This window comes from Amyelois transitella, chromosome 20, assembly GCF_032362555.1.
Source record: "Amyelois transitella isolate CPQ chromosome 20, ilAmyTran1.1, whole genome shotgun sequence".
NCBI lineage: Eukaryota > Metazoa > Arthropoda > Insecta > Lepidoptera > Pyralidae > Amyelois > Amyelois transitella.
In genome coordinates this window covers 8,948,075-8,963,573 of record NC_083523.1, presented here as the reverse complement: position 1 = coordinate 8,963,573, position 15,499 = coordinate 8,948,075, and the positions used below count along the sequence as shown (strand labels likewise).

Sequence of the window (15,499 nt, the reverse complement as noted above, 5' to 3'; positions counted from 1 at the left end):
AACAGCTGAACGTGGCCTTTCAGTCTTTTCGAGACCGTTAGCTCTGTGTACGCGCGTATATACCTAACAAATATAACCAATCCTTCTCTTTCCCATGGATATCGTAAAAGGCGACTAGGGGATAGGCTTATGAACTTGGGATTCTTCTTTTAGGCGATGGGCTGGCAACCTGTCATTATTTTGAATCTAAATTCTATCAGCTAGATATTCTATTTCATTAAGCCAAACAGCTGAACGCTTTCAGTATTTTCGAGAGCTAGCTCTGTACGCGTGTATACCTATAACTAACATATATAACGAATATATTCAGCATTTGTCACCCTATCTATTGACAATCTATCACACGCAATGTGCATCCACGCAGCCGCCGGCAATGAATCTAATCAAATGCCCTTGCATACCATTGAAGAGTGGATTTGTACGTTCAGATGACTGGACTACCGATTGATATCATCCATTTGTTTATTTATGGCATTAACCTGATTTGGGTGTGGATTCCCGATTGATTGATTGATTGATTAACCGGACTAAAGTGACCGGTATTTTTTATTGACTGCCTAGCAATAATCTTTTATGGGTAAATGATACATACATACTTACATAAAATCGCGTCTTTTTCGCCGGTTGGGAAGGCAGTGGCTACACCTTTCCACTTGCCACGATCTCTGCAAAGTTCTTTCGCTTCATCCACATTCATAACTCTCCACGTACAAGTTAAAAGTGATTTTGATGGAAAATATAGTAAAAACAAATTTTAAAGTCTATAATCCCTTGCCGGGTGGACAGAGCCAATAGTCTTAGAAAAACTGATAAGCCAAGTTTAGCTTTTTTGCTTAATCATAGAAAAAATAATGACAGGTGCTATCGCACATCGCCTTAACGAAGAATTTTAAGTTCATAAGCCTGTCCCCTAATCGCCTTTTACGACATCCATGGGAAAGAGAAGGATTAATCCTATTCTTTCTTTTTATTTATGCCGAGAACCACACGGCACTATTTTAAGTAGATAGATTTACATATGTCACACTATGTGAATTGTATCCTACTGACATAGTATATGTACATTTGTGAGCGAAACAGAATTTAATTAAACAGATTAGTGATTTGGTATTTGACGCGACATCTGGTGGCCAAGGTGTAATGAATGGTACTGGAATGTTGTGTCGGTAATGAGATGAGTAAATACATACATACACACACATACTATACGGGATAAACAGAGCTAATAACTATTATATATGTATAACTATACAACAACACTAGAAGGCCATGTTGTGATTGGATGACTTTATAATGAATTTTATTTATTACTTTATTTAATGGATTTTGTAAAAGACGGCATTCTACTTTTAGGCGACGGACTAGCAACATGTCACTATTTTAATCTCAATTCTATCATTAAGCCAAATAGCTCAATGTGGCCTATCAGTCTTTACAAGACTGTTGGCTCTGTCTACCCCGCAAGGGATATAGACGTGATTACATGTATGTATGTATGTACCGTGTGGTATAAAGACTTAAGTTTATTTTCGTAAAAGTAGCAATTAAATGAAAATTGATTGAACAATTTGGTATTAAAACGGAGATTTCTATTAAGTATTACACGCATATCATACAAACATATCATCTATATATTAGTTTGTGTGATAACTGATAACCCAATGGTTGACTGATAGATAATATACATACATACATATAATCACGTCTATATCCCTTGCGGGATAGACAGAGGCGACAGTCTTGAAAAGACTGATAGGCCACATTGAGCTATTTGGCTTAATGATAGAATTGAGATTAAAATAGTGACATGTTGCTAGTCCGTCGCCTAAAAGTAGAATGCCGTCTTTTACAAAATCCATTAAATAAAGTAATAAATAAAATTCATTATAAAGTCATCCAATCACAACATGGCCTTCTAGTGTTGTTGTATAGTTATACATATATAATAGTTATTAGCTCTGTTTATCCCGTATAGTATGTGTGTGTATGTGTTGCGGGTCGAGGTGACAGTATAACCCTGACTAGGTACCTGCCTCCCCTAGCCTCCCCTTCACTTATAGGGAGTCCCGAATTCCGCTCCAGTAGAAGTCCGCCCCCCCCCGCTGGTATATGACGTCAACGGCTGCGGACGCGGCAGTGAGGCCAACAAAGAATCCTCGGATGGTAGGTTGTGTAGAAATGGGGTCATCAACCTCTTCCAAAAGCCTATGTCTAATTTCACTTGATTGTTAATAAAACTACTATACGTGGGGTCATTGACCTTACTCACTGAGTGTCTATTCACTATATGATCACTAAATATTGAGTCTCTCTCTCTAACCAAAGTCTATGTCACTTAATAAAGTCTGAATTACTCACGGTTTAATGGTTCAGTCACTGAAATCCAATAGCACTATCACTAATTGGAATACCTACTCACTATGTTCAAGTCTTATTAGAAACCACTAAACTAATTGAAGAATTAAAAAACGAAAACAATACACACAATTTGTCCGTCCACTAACCACGCACAACACCTTATACTAATTTCCTAACACTATTAAACTATTACACTAAGAGGTATTATTCCGACTTAATTTCTTGAAGACTTTTTCTTTCTTGAAGACTTTTTCTTCCTTGAGGACTTTTTCTTTCTTGAGGTCTTCTTTTTCTTGATTTTTCACTTTAAACTGGAACAATTGCACTACGACGCCCTCTGCCGCCGATTTTACTATTGTAAGTCGGAGTAATACCTTAACGCGAACCTCAAATTTCGTGACGATTTCTGGTGTTGTGCATAGCTTCGCTTAGGTGATATTTATTTACTTTTCTCAATTTTACATGAATAAAACATAACAATTTCCATTTTCCAAATAAAGTAACAAAAATTCTCATCATATAACATAATTTTCACATATGACAATTTCTTTCTCAAAGAGATTTTAACAAAAGTTTGTCTTCAACCTATGCTTTCATCAAAATTTCTTGTCAACTTTTAAATATTTCTCGAATATACAATATAAGATTCTAATAAATTCTAAGTTATACAAAAATACATATATCATACTTTCTTATTACAATACTTTCGTTTCTATAAACAATATACTTTTCGAGAAATTTACTTACATTTGTTGACATCAAAAAACATAATCCAATTATTGACCTCGTGTCCTTGACTTTTATAAAAATAGCGTTATCACTTGGCTATGACGGTCTGCGTTATCGTTTATCAATTAGGTTTCATAAATAATAATAACAATATCTAAAATATGCCTCTAAAGTGCTCATTCGCTTTCTAGTGTACTATCTAATGCAATTGACCGTCGTGGTGGGGGTATTGTTTGATCTCGCTTCTTTTGTTCTATACAATACAATACTTAATGAGTGTGCTACAATATGACAATGTTTATTGAGTGTGCGCTATGTTAAATTTAATGTGTCGCTAACAAACTCTCCCTCGTGCTGCGCACAAACTCTTGAAGCGACATCAAACGTTTCTTATTCTACTTATGCTATTACATCTTTGCTATAATGTCCATGCACTTTTATTTTCACTAAATTTCACTTTTGTTCTGCTTTGTTTTCACTATTCACTGGCACTATCACTACTAGCTTCGAAGCTGGCCGTCGCAGAATGCCACCACCGGTAGCCACATCAACGACTCTGGTCCGGTCGTCGGGGCCCGGCAGCGTGCGCACTACCCTCCCGCGAGGCCACGTGCCTCGCGGTAAGGCAGGATCCAGGACTGCTACGATGTCCCCACATCGGATGTCTCGGGTTGGCTGGCCGACGTTCCTCCGTGGCAGCAAGCCAGGAAGATATTCTTTCAGCCAGCGAGACCAGAAGTGGTCCGCTAGCCGCTGCGAAGTCTTCCACGAAGGTTTTCCGACAAGATCGGAATCGGAGAACGCGCCCAGCCTAGGCGCGCCGCAGGATCGCCCAATGAGGAAGTGGTTGGGCGTGAGTGACTCTGGATTGGTGCAGTCTTCCAGTTCTGTGAGAGGTCGAGAGTTGATAATGTGCTCGACCTCAAGCAGAAGAGTGTGTAGCGTCTCTTCTGAAGGATTCTTCTCTTTGAGCACGGCCGTCAGTGAAGTCTTAACGGACCGTACCAGTCTCTCCCACGCTCCTCCCATGTTCGGAGCACCAGGCGGTATGAATTTCCACCTGACGCCAATGTTGTCCGCGGCTGCCTCTACCTCTTCTCGCGGCGAATCTTCTCAGGGCCATGATCATGGAGTCGGTTGACAGCGATGTAGCCAACTCTACGTGCACTGCTCTGGTTGTGAGACAGGTGAACAGTGCGCCCCATCGTTTTTCATGTCTTCTCCCAATGGTAATGGTCATCGGTCCGAAGTAATCTACAGCTGTGCAAGTGAACGGGTGACTGTTGTGAGACAGTCTTTCTGGAGGCAGATCTCCCATCGGTATCGTCGTCGGCATGGACTTTCTTACTTTGCACCATTGACAGAGGTGCGCGATTGATCGTACTGCTGCTCTTATTCCCACGATCCAGTATCTTTGTCTTAATTCATTGATGACAGTAGCGTGGTTTCCGTGATGGAACACATTGTGGTAATGTTGGATTAGCAGTCGTGTTATCCAATCCCGTTTATCTAAAACTATCGGGTTCTTCTCTTGTTGTGTTCCTTCGACGGCGTTAATTCTTCCTTTCAATCGAAGTATTCCGTCGATTTCGACTATATCTAAATTATGCAGCTTCTGACTTTTCGTTAAATGTTGACCTTTTCTCAACGTATCTATTTCGGCTTTGAAACTTTCGTCTTGACTTCGTCGCATCAATAGTGCCTCTGCTTTCGCTAACTGATGCGTTTCCAACGGAATAAAGAGTTTTTGTTGCTCTTTTGAAATCTTTTTTAGAACAATTGGAGTCTTCTTCCTTTTTCTGTTCTTCCTCCATGGTTCATCTTTCTTAGTCGCGTTGACTTTCTCTTTTTCTTGCTTATTATTTCTTAATATTTCGACGAATTGAACCACTCTTGCCGTGGACCTCAGGAGTCTATTCCAACTTGAAAATCTTTTCGGATCTGGCGTAGAAAACTCTTTCTGTCTCGTTGTTGCTACTTTTTCAATCTTCTTGTCCTCTTCGTGCGGTTCTCTCTTGATTTCTTTCGGCTTCGGCCAATGTTCCTCAGATTGTTTTAAGAATTCAGGCCCTTCAAACCATCTGTGTCTTTCGTTAAAGTTTTCGGGCACATCCCTGGTTGCATCGTCAGCCGGGTTTTGGTTTGTCGGTACCCATCTCCAATCTTGTGGTTTCGAAAGTTCTTCGATTTCAGCCAAGCGATGTGCCACGAACGTCTTAAATGTCCTCGGGTCTGATTTGATCCATGAAAGAACCGTCGTTGAATCTGTCCAAAAAGTCTTTTTTACTACCGTCAGATCCATTTCTTTTTCAATTGCGCGCGCTAGTCTGCAACCTAACAATGCTGCTTGAAGTTCCAGTCTTGGAACGGATATCGGTTTTAGAGGAGTTACCCTGTTCTTTGCTGCGATCAACGAGGTTTTCGTATCTTCTTCTATCGTTTTCCAATATGCTGAGGCTGCATAGGACGTTTCGCTTGCATCCGTGAAGACGTGTAGCTCTCCCTCGGTGTGGTGAGGAGAGATGCATCGTGGTATTGTGAGCTCTTCTATTGTCTTCATGTGTTGTAGGTATTTACGCCATTCGTCTTCTTCTGATGCCAAAATTTCGGTGTCCCATCCAACTCCGCTTCTCCAGATATTCTGCATTAGTTTCTTACCTTGAATAAGAACTGGAGCTATTAATCCCAAGGGATCAAATGTTGACATGATTGCGCTGACCACTTGTCTTTTCGTAGGGGTCTTTTCTCCTCGTAAAATTTCCCTTGGTACGTTTCTCATTGCTACTCGAAATGAAAAGCAGTCTTCTTGCACTTTCCATTTCATTCCGAGCGTTTTCTCTTCTTGCTGACCAAGTTCTAATTCCTTTTCCAAACTATTGTCTCCGTTGATCCTTTTCAATACGTTAGGACGGTTGGATGCCCATCCTCTTAAATGGAAACTTGCTTTCTTATGTATTTCGTCGACTGTCGTGGCGACTTCTACCGCATGTTCTTCTTCCCAAAAACTTTGTAGATAATCGTCCATGTAATGATTCTTTTCTATCGCTTTGATGGCCTCCTGATGCCCTTGTCCATTGTCTTTCGCGTTTTTGTTTTTCACAAATATTGCTGTACTGGGTGAAGAGGCCGCTCCGAATATCACAGTTTTAAGACGATACTCCTTCATTGGTCCTGTCCTGTCGCCTCCTCTCCATAAGAATCGCAAACTATCTCTGTCGTCTTCTCTCATAAGGATTTGCAGGAACATCTCTTTAATGTCAGCTACGACTGCTATAGGACCTTGACGAAAGCGTATTAACACACCCCATAATGATTGTAGCAGATCCGGTCCAGATAAGAGCGCGTCGTTCAGACACTTCCCATTGGATCTTGCTGCTGCATCAAATACTATCCTTCTTTTCTTTTTCGTTGGGTGAGTGACGGCGAAGTGCGGTAAGTACCACAATCTCGTGGATGTACTATATTTCGGAGCTTCTTCTGCGTAGTCTGAATCCAATAAATGTTGTATCTGTTTCTCATAGTCGGCTTTCAGTTCAGGATCTTTATCCAGCTTTTTCTCTAAGTTTCTCATTCTGCTTTCCGCAGTTGATCGATTGTCTGGAAGAGTTTCGTCTTCCGCTTTCCAGATTAATCCCGCTTCGTATTTATCGACAGCAACTTTTCGCACGACTTCTTCCAATTTCTTTGTTGCTCTCTCTTCAATGTCAGACGATGGCTTCCTTTCAGTGACACCTAGTGCTTCTATTGCGAAGTGTTCTTTAATTATGGCATCCAAATTGTCGTCTTGACTTTTCAGATGCGCACATCTCATAAACTGTACTTGTTTCGTTATCCCACCATCGCAACCGTGTAATACCCATCCCAGCTTCGTGAATGAAGCAACGGGTTCGTCCTTCTTGCGTTTCCTAGTGTGTCTCGATACGATCAGTTCCCAATTGTCCTGACCTATTAACATTTTCGGAGGCATGTCTTCGTAACATATTTTGTCGATAAGAGGCTTCAGGTGTGGACAGGCTTCCAATCTCGCCCTATCCACTGTTTGCGGTGACAACTGGATTTCTTTAATTGTTCTCACGTTATTTATGTTCATTTTCTTCCGTTGGTGGACGCCTTTAATCTTCAAATTGATTCTTTCAGAATCCGTGTTTCTTATCGTATTTCCACCAACTGTTTCTAGAGCAAGGATTTCTTTCGGTCCTGTGGCTCCTATTTCTTTTGCTGTAGCTTCGTCCAGCAATGTGACTGTCGAACCTTCATCCAGAAGTGCTAATACTTTCACAGATTTCGTTGGCCCGTATAGCTGTACGGGCATTATTTTCAATAGCGCTTGTGGTGTTTTCAAAGTGTTGACAGTTCCAGTAACACTAGCTTCTTCTTTCCTCTTTTCATCTGTACTGTTTTCTTTCTTATATTCCTTATGAAGAAGCGCATGGTGTAATCTCTTACATTGTCGGCAGGGTCTAGACCTGCAATCATCTTTTCGATGTCGTCCTCTTAGGCAATTGAAGCAAACTTTTAACTTTTTTACCATTTCCCACCTTTCGTCGATACTTGCGTTTTTCAATTCTTTGCATTCCGAAAAATAGTGATCTCCTTTGCATTGAATACATTGAATTCCCCTTCTCATGGGTTGTTCAACTGCTACGTGTGCTGACTGCCTCTTTGGTTGTATCACTTTCTTCTTTTCGTTTGATAGCAGCACAACACTTCTATCGGCTTCTTTGTTCAGGAAGTTAGCTAATATTTCGAGATCAGGTTCATCTTCGTCGTATTGTGCGATATAATCACACCATCTAAATTGAATAAACGCTGGTAATTTTTCTGTGATTTGTTTCACTATTTCCGGTGAGTGTAGGTACTTGTTTTTCTTTAACCCTTTGATACTTGTCACACTGTTGTTGACTTTACATGAGAATGCACTAAGTTCTTGTACATTTTCACTTACACGAGGAAGCGCCCTTAATTTGTCTAATTCGGCTGTGACTAATAAGTCCGCTCTACCGAATCTTCTCCTTAATGCTTCCATGACGTCATTGGGTTGAGAATCCGAATATAATATATTTTTCACTGCTTCTCTTGCTTGTCCCACGATGCTTTTTCTTAGTCGAGCCATATTCTGAACTGCCGAAAACATAGTAGATGTTTCGGTGTATACTGTTAGGAAAGCTAGCCATTCTGCACTATCTCCATTAAATGTTGGTAACTCAAACATGTACTTCGGTGGCAACGGTTTGTGTTTCGAAGTAGCTTTTTCGAATGCCGCTGCTATAGCTGAAGCGAGGTTGTTCATTGGTAGATCTTCATTTCTGTTGAATGGAACTTCCATACATGACGCGTTGTCTTGTGTGCCAGCCATCCAACTTCGTACACGATCCGCCCTGTCCTCTGGTTCCTCTAGGTCGGAATCAGATTCTTCCTCAAGAAGTTTCGCCTCTGCTTCCCTTTTCGCGGTTTCTGCTTTTATTTGTTCCAATTTGAGTTCCGCAATTTCTTTTTCCAATTGAAGTTTCCTTCTTGTTTTCACTGACTTGCTTGTTCCTGCTCTCTTGCTCCTAGATGGGGAGCGCGTTGTCTGCGTAGGCTCGCTATCTCTCGGTTCCATTGGAACTAATGTCATCGTGCTTCCCGGTAGTGCTTGTTCTCGCGTTCCAGTTTGCATGCTTGTGTTTGTGGAGTCCTCAGTTCCACTTGTAGTTCCTCGACTTGTAGGAGTTCTATGTGTTGTGCCTGTTTCTTCACTTGTTGTAGTAGGTGGACGTAATGGTTCCATTTTGCCTTTCTGGCTTCTCGTTACTGGCATTTTGAAAGGTATTGAAGATCCGGCTCGAAGGACCACGCCTTTGTTGCGGGTCGAGGTGACAGTATAACCCTGACTAGGTACCTGCCTCCCCTAGCCTCCCCTTCACTTATAGGGAGTCCCGAATTCCGCTCCAGTAGAAGTCCGCCCCCCCCCGCTGGTATATGACGTCAACGGCTGCGGACGCGGCAGTGAGGCCAACAAAGAATCCTCGGATGGTAGGTTGTGTAGAAATGGGGTCATCAACCTCTTCCAAAAGCCTATGTCTAATTTCACTTGATTGTTAATAAAACTACTATACGTGGGGTCATTGACCTTACTCACTGAGTGTCTATTCACTATATGATCACTAAATATTGAGTCTCTCTCTCTAACCAAAGTCTATGTCACTTAATAAAGTCTGAATTACTCACGGTTTAATGGTTCAGTCACTGAAATCCAATAGCACTATCACTAATTGGAATACCTACTCACTATGTTCAAGTCTTATTAGAAACCACTAAACTAATTGAAGAATTAAAAAACGAAAACAATACACACAATTTGTCCGTCCACTAACCACGCACAACACCTTATACTAATTTCCTAACACTATTAAACTATTACACTAAGAGGTATTATTCCGACTTAATTTCTTGAAGACTTTTTCTTTCTTGAAGACTTTTTCTTCCTTGAGGACTTTTTCTTTCTTGAGGTCTTCTTTTTCTTGATTTTTCACTTTAAACTGGAACAATTGCACTACGACGCCCTCTGCCGCCGATTTTACTATTGTAAGTCGGAGTAATACCTTAACGCGAACCTCAAATTTCGTGACGATTTCTGGTGTTGTGCATAGCTTCGCTTAGGTGATATTTATTTACTTTTCTCAATTTTACATGAATAAAACATAACAATTTCCATTTTCCAAATAAAGTAACAAAAATTCTCATCATATAACATAATTTTCACATATGACAATTTCTTTCTCAAAGAGATTTTAACAAAAGTTTGTCTTCAACCTATGCTTTCATCAAAATTTCTTGTCAACTTTTAAATATTTCTCGAATATACAATATAAGATTCTAATAAATTCTAAGTTATACAAAAATACATATATCATACTTTCTTATTACAATACTTTCGTTTCTATAAACAATATACTTTTCGAGAAATTTACTTACATTTGTTGACATCAAAAAACATAATCCAATTATTGACCTCGTGTCCTTGACTTTTATAAAAATAGCGTTATCACTTGGCTATGACGGTCTGCGTTATCGTTTATCAATTAGGTTTCATAAATAATAATAACAATATCTAAAATATGCCTCTAAAGTGCTCATTCGCTTTCTAGTGTACTATCTAATGCAATTGACCGTCGTGGTGGGGGTATTGTTTGATCTCGCTTCTTTTGTTCTATACAATACAATACTTAATGAGTGTGCTACAATATGACAATGTTTATTGAGTGTGCGCTATGTTAAATTTAATGTGTCGCTAACAGTATGTATGTATTTACTCATCTCATTACCGACACAACATTCCAGTACCATTCATTACACCTTGGCCACCAGATGTCGCGTCAAATACCAAATCACTAATCTGTTTAATTAAATTCTGTTTCGCTCACAAATGTACATATACTATGTCAGTAGGATACAATTCACATAGTGTGACATATGTAAATCTATCTACTTAAAATAGTGCCGTGTGGTTCTCGGCATAAATAAAAAGAAAGAATAGGATTAATCCTTCTCTTTCCCATGGATGTCGTAAAAGGCGATTAGGGGACAGGCTTATGAACTTAAAATTCTTCGTTAAGGCGATGTGCGATAGCACCTGTCATTATTTTTTCTATGATTAAGCAAAAAAGCTAAACTTGGCTTTATATTGGCTCAATTGTGTTATACATTTTATTTTGTACAATAAACAAATTAAAAAATAACCATATTCAATTCCATTCAATTCAGATTCAAATTTCCCGAGTCTTAATAAATGTCATGTTGATCATATTATTTATACTGACATAGGTACTTACATGTGTGAACAGGTTTTTGTTTTCCTTTGGAAGATCCACAATAAATTAACCGAATTTTTGTTATTTTATGTATGTACTTATATGTATTTATTGTTGTATGTATGTGAACTTTATCGCACCACCAACATAAAGTTTTTCTGTTTGGTCAGCTGGTTGACTGGTAGAGAATGCCAAAAAGTATTAAATCCGCCTTTTGTACGATTTTTTTGTGCAATATACTTAAATAAATAAATAAATGTGAAAGTTTGTTAGTACCTCTTTGACGCATATACTACTGAACACATTTTCATGAAACTTTACAGCAATATTAATTAGACATAAGAATAAAGCCAAAGTCGCAGATAGCTAGTTGAAATACATACATACATACATAAAATCACGCCTCTTTCCCGGAGGGGTAGGCAGAGACTACCTCTTTCCACTTGCCACGATCTCTGCATACTTCCTTCGCTTCATCCACATTCATAACTCTCTTCATACAAGCTCGGCGGTTTCGGGTACTTTTGACCTGACCCTTTACTAGTTGAAATAGGTCTGCGAAATATCCAATCACAACGTGCCAAACAAAATTAACGTTTAACTTAACCACGCGTTAACCAACACGATCACTAATCATCATAATTAATTCAATATACACCGCGCACCGACCAAAATTAGAATTATGCGGAAAATTCCATCAAATTTGCATCCTGGCGATAAATACACTTTGCACTTAGCTGATTAAAATGGTGCAGTTAGCTTTTATTGTCTCGCGGGTTTGATATAAATTCATCACGTACATACATATAAACACGGTTATATCCCTTTCGGAGTAGACAGAGCCAACAGTCTTGAAAATACTGATAGGTCACGTTTGGCTTAATGATAGAATTGAGATTATAGTGGCAGGTTGCTAGCCCGTCGCCTAGAAGAAGAATCCCAAGTTTATAAGCTAATCCCTTAGTCGCCTTTTACTACATCGATGGGAAAGAAATTGAGTGGTCCTTTTCTATTAAAGTACCGAGAACTAAGTAATAATCTAAAAGCTCATACATACATACATATAATTAGGTCTAAATGCCCTGCGGTGTAGACAGAGCCAAGTATTTTGATCTATTATTTAAAAGTAATTTGCTTAAAAACTAAAGTTAACGGTTTGATTGCAATATGTAAAAACCAGTTATAAAAGTCGTTTATGCCGCACCTCGAGTCTAACTGCCAATCAAAAGGTTAATGCTGATGGCTGGTTAGTTAAACCCGCGGTTAAAATAAAGTTTATTTGAAACAGAATACGGAATGGGTCAATGACCTGAGAGAAGTATAAGTAAGTTCCTTAATATCTTAATCCTAATTTTGTAATTTGATTCGTTCATTCATTCATATAGTCACGTCTATATCCCTTGCGGGGTAGACAGAGCAAACAGTCTTGATACGACTGATATGCCACGTTCAGCTTTTAGATAGGTAGAATTGAGATTCAAATAGTGACAGGTTGCTAGCCCATCGGCTAAAAGAAGAATCCACAGATTATAAGCATATATCTTATATCTTAGTCGCCTTTTACTTCATCCATGGGAAAGAGAAGGAGTGGTCCTATTATTTTTTATTATTGGTGCCGGGAACCATACGGCATGAAGAGGGTTATGAATGCGAATGAAGCGAAAGAGGTATGCAATGAACGTGAAAAGATATAGTAGTTTATGTATGTATGTATATATGAAACAATAAAAACAAACGAATCTATCTCTCATACAATTTAAAAACATAACACAAAAATGTGCCAGTATCAAGCAAATAGCTTTAATACTTAGTTACTTTAAAACACCTACAGGGTGCTTCATCTTGGGATTCGATTCTTGAGTCCATTTTGTGAAATTTACAATGCTTTTAGTCACACGCCAGCGGTCCCCACACGTTTGCTGCCGATCCGTTTTGAAAACATTCAGTTAGTAAATTTTGGATGTGGTAAAAAAAATATTTCTTCTGTCATGTGAATAGCTGAAAATTTTTAAAATTGATGTTGTGTTATATAAATACTAAGCCCATTTAGACAGTTGGCACTGTCTACCTCACAGAAAAAAAAAATGTGATAGAGATTATTTATGTTCAATGAAGTTTTAAATAAATCAAAATAAATCGAATGTTAGTGACATTCGATTTATTTTTATTTTAAATCTTAATTCTATCTTTGGACCTAGCAAGTGAGCGTGACCTTTCAGTCTCTTGATGACTGTTGTCTCTGTCTACCCCGCGGAGGATAAATACGTGATTATATGTTATGCTATAAATGAAAATGAATAAAGAGATAATTTTCTTTGTTATTTACTTCAATGTGAGAATAGGAGTCTTTTATAAAACATTTTTAAGTACTTCAAATGCTTAGAAGAGATTTGAAAATGTTTGACGGATAGAAAAAAAATCAATAGAAACGGCATTTTTTTTAAAAAGGAAATATAAGAAAAAAGCGGTTATCTATTTTAGTTAACATTGATGATATACTGTAATTTTTTTTACTGTAACATATAATTGCAATAAAACAAAGCCATTAAAATAACAAAAAACTCATACACGACTTTTAATTGAACCATAACTTAAAAACGTTAAAATAAATACATAAATTCAAAACAAACAAATTCCGTTGCACGCGACAGTTCAAAAGTAGTTCAACGTAAAATATCTCGAATGCCTCATCCAAATTATTTTTTTCACGACTCAATGTTTCCCAAGTCAGCACTATTAAAGGGGAAGATGTAGATTTTCCACGACCCATTATCATGTACATTGCCTTTAATTTATCGACGAGACCTTTTGATGGAGAAACGTTCCATTCCCCAATTTGTAAAATATTACGTTCGTTTGTTTCGAAAACGATTTCGTGTGATTTTAATAATAGTCGCTTGAGTTTGTCGTAAAATGTTATGTGACACGATTTGAATGGGTGTTTAAATATATTTTGTTTGCGAAGTCGTACGTTTGATTAAATCTCAAATTGTTGGAGCGTAATAAAATAAATGAGTTTTTTTATCTTTATTAATAAGAATGTCAAAAAAATAATATTCAATAAAATAGAATTAACAAGAAAGAACCGTGTGTTTTCCGGCTATTAAGAATAGGACCACTCCACTTTTCCATGGATGTCGTAAAAGGCAACTAAGGGATAGCCTTACAAACTTGGTATTCTTTTTTAGGCGATGGGCCAGCAACCTGTCACTATTTGAATCTCAATTCTATCATTAAGCCAAATAGCTGAACGTGGCCATTTAGTCTTTTCAAGACTGTTGGCTTTGTGTACCCCGCAAGGGATATAGACGTGACCATATGTATGTATGTATGTACAGGTAAATTGGCAAACTTTTTGTATATTCTTTTTTGTATTGGTGCCGGGAACCACACGGCACAATTTACCCGTAAGATAGCTTAATCCTCTTAACGATACTGTTAAATACATCCGTAAATAAACGAGTCATCAGCTTAATTTGTCACCTCCGAAACTCTCATTAAACAATCTCCAATTTCAATGCAATTCCAACGCAATCACGTAAAATCCAGAATAAACTACCATTGTAGAGAAATTCTACTAACCAACATCACGAGACCTGCTACCACTTTCAAGTCTAAACAATTGCCGAACAAACCTAACGAGGCGTATACAAATTGAGAGTTCTTCATAAACTGGTGGCTTGAGGGTAAATGTAGGAGCATATTTTCGGAGAACGAATATCACTTAGCAAAAGAGAAGTTATAACAATAAATTTGCGATACCATTTACATACGGAGGCTTGAGTGTTGGAGGGGCATTTCGAAATGGGTCGCTTAACACGGTAATGCTGGCTGTAAAGATTGTATATCTATGCTTGGATTTGGTTGGTCAAGTGTCGCTTGGAGTGAGGGCTGATAAAAAAATGTGATTTCGCGCCATTAATTCTATATTACAAGGAATATTTTCCTCAAATGTTGTTTGGTTTTCATTTTATACTAGTTGTGCCCGCTACTTCGTCCGCGTGGAATAGTTATTTTGGGCATCATTGAAGCCCTCAAGGATGAATAATTTTCCTCGTTTTTTTACATTTTCCAATACTTTTTCGCTCCTCAAAGATGCAGCGTGATGTTATATAGCCTAAAGCCTTCCTCGATAAATGGTCTATTCAACACAACAATAACTTTTCAATTCAAACCAGTAGCTCCTGAGATTAGCGCGTTCAAATAAACAAACTCTTCAGCTTAATAATATTATAGTACCTATAGATAATTTGGATATATACATAAATAGTATCATATCACCAAAGAAGTACGAAGGGATATAGTCACGTCTATATCCCTTCGTACTTCTATACTTCTATATAGACGTGACTATATCCCTTCGTACTTCTTTGGTGATACTTGTTTAATAAAACTGTGTTCATCCATTGTCCAAAATGACAATGAACCACAATCTATCACGCCTCATCACCCCTTTCCATTTGACACGAAAACTGTGCGACTTTCGCTCGGAAATGACCGCATATTTTGTCATTGTCAAATTTGAATACCCAGAACGGATGTGGAAAAACGAATCTCGTCTGTACGAAACTCTGTCTAGATGTTTTGCGAACGGTCGCGAGTTTTGACAAATGGAGTAG

General features: G+C 38.3%; 1 protein-coding gene across 1 annotated transcript; it reads right to left on the bottom strand.

Annotated features, from left to right (window-relative positions):
* Window positions 1-3,540: 3,540 nt before the first annotated feature.
* Window positions 3,541-8,887, bottom strand: LOC106136784 (uncharacterized). Its single transcript, XM_060950157.1, has 2 exons — window positions 4,093-8,887; window positions 3,541-3,974 (listed from the first exon to the last, which is right to left on the bottom strand). Exons 1-2 carry the CDS (start codon window positions 8,885-8,887, stop codon window positions 3,541-3,543), a joined length of 5,229 nt encoding a protein of 1,742 aa, XP_060806140.1.
* Between the last annotated feature and the right edge of the window lie 6,612 nt (window positions 8,888-15,499).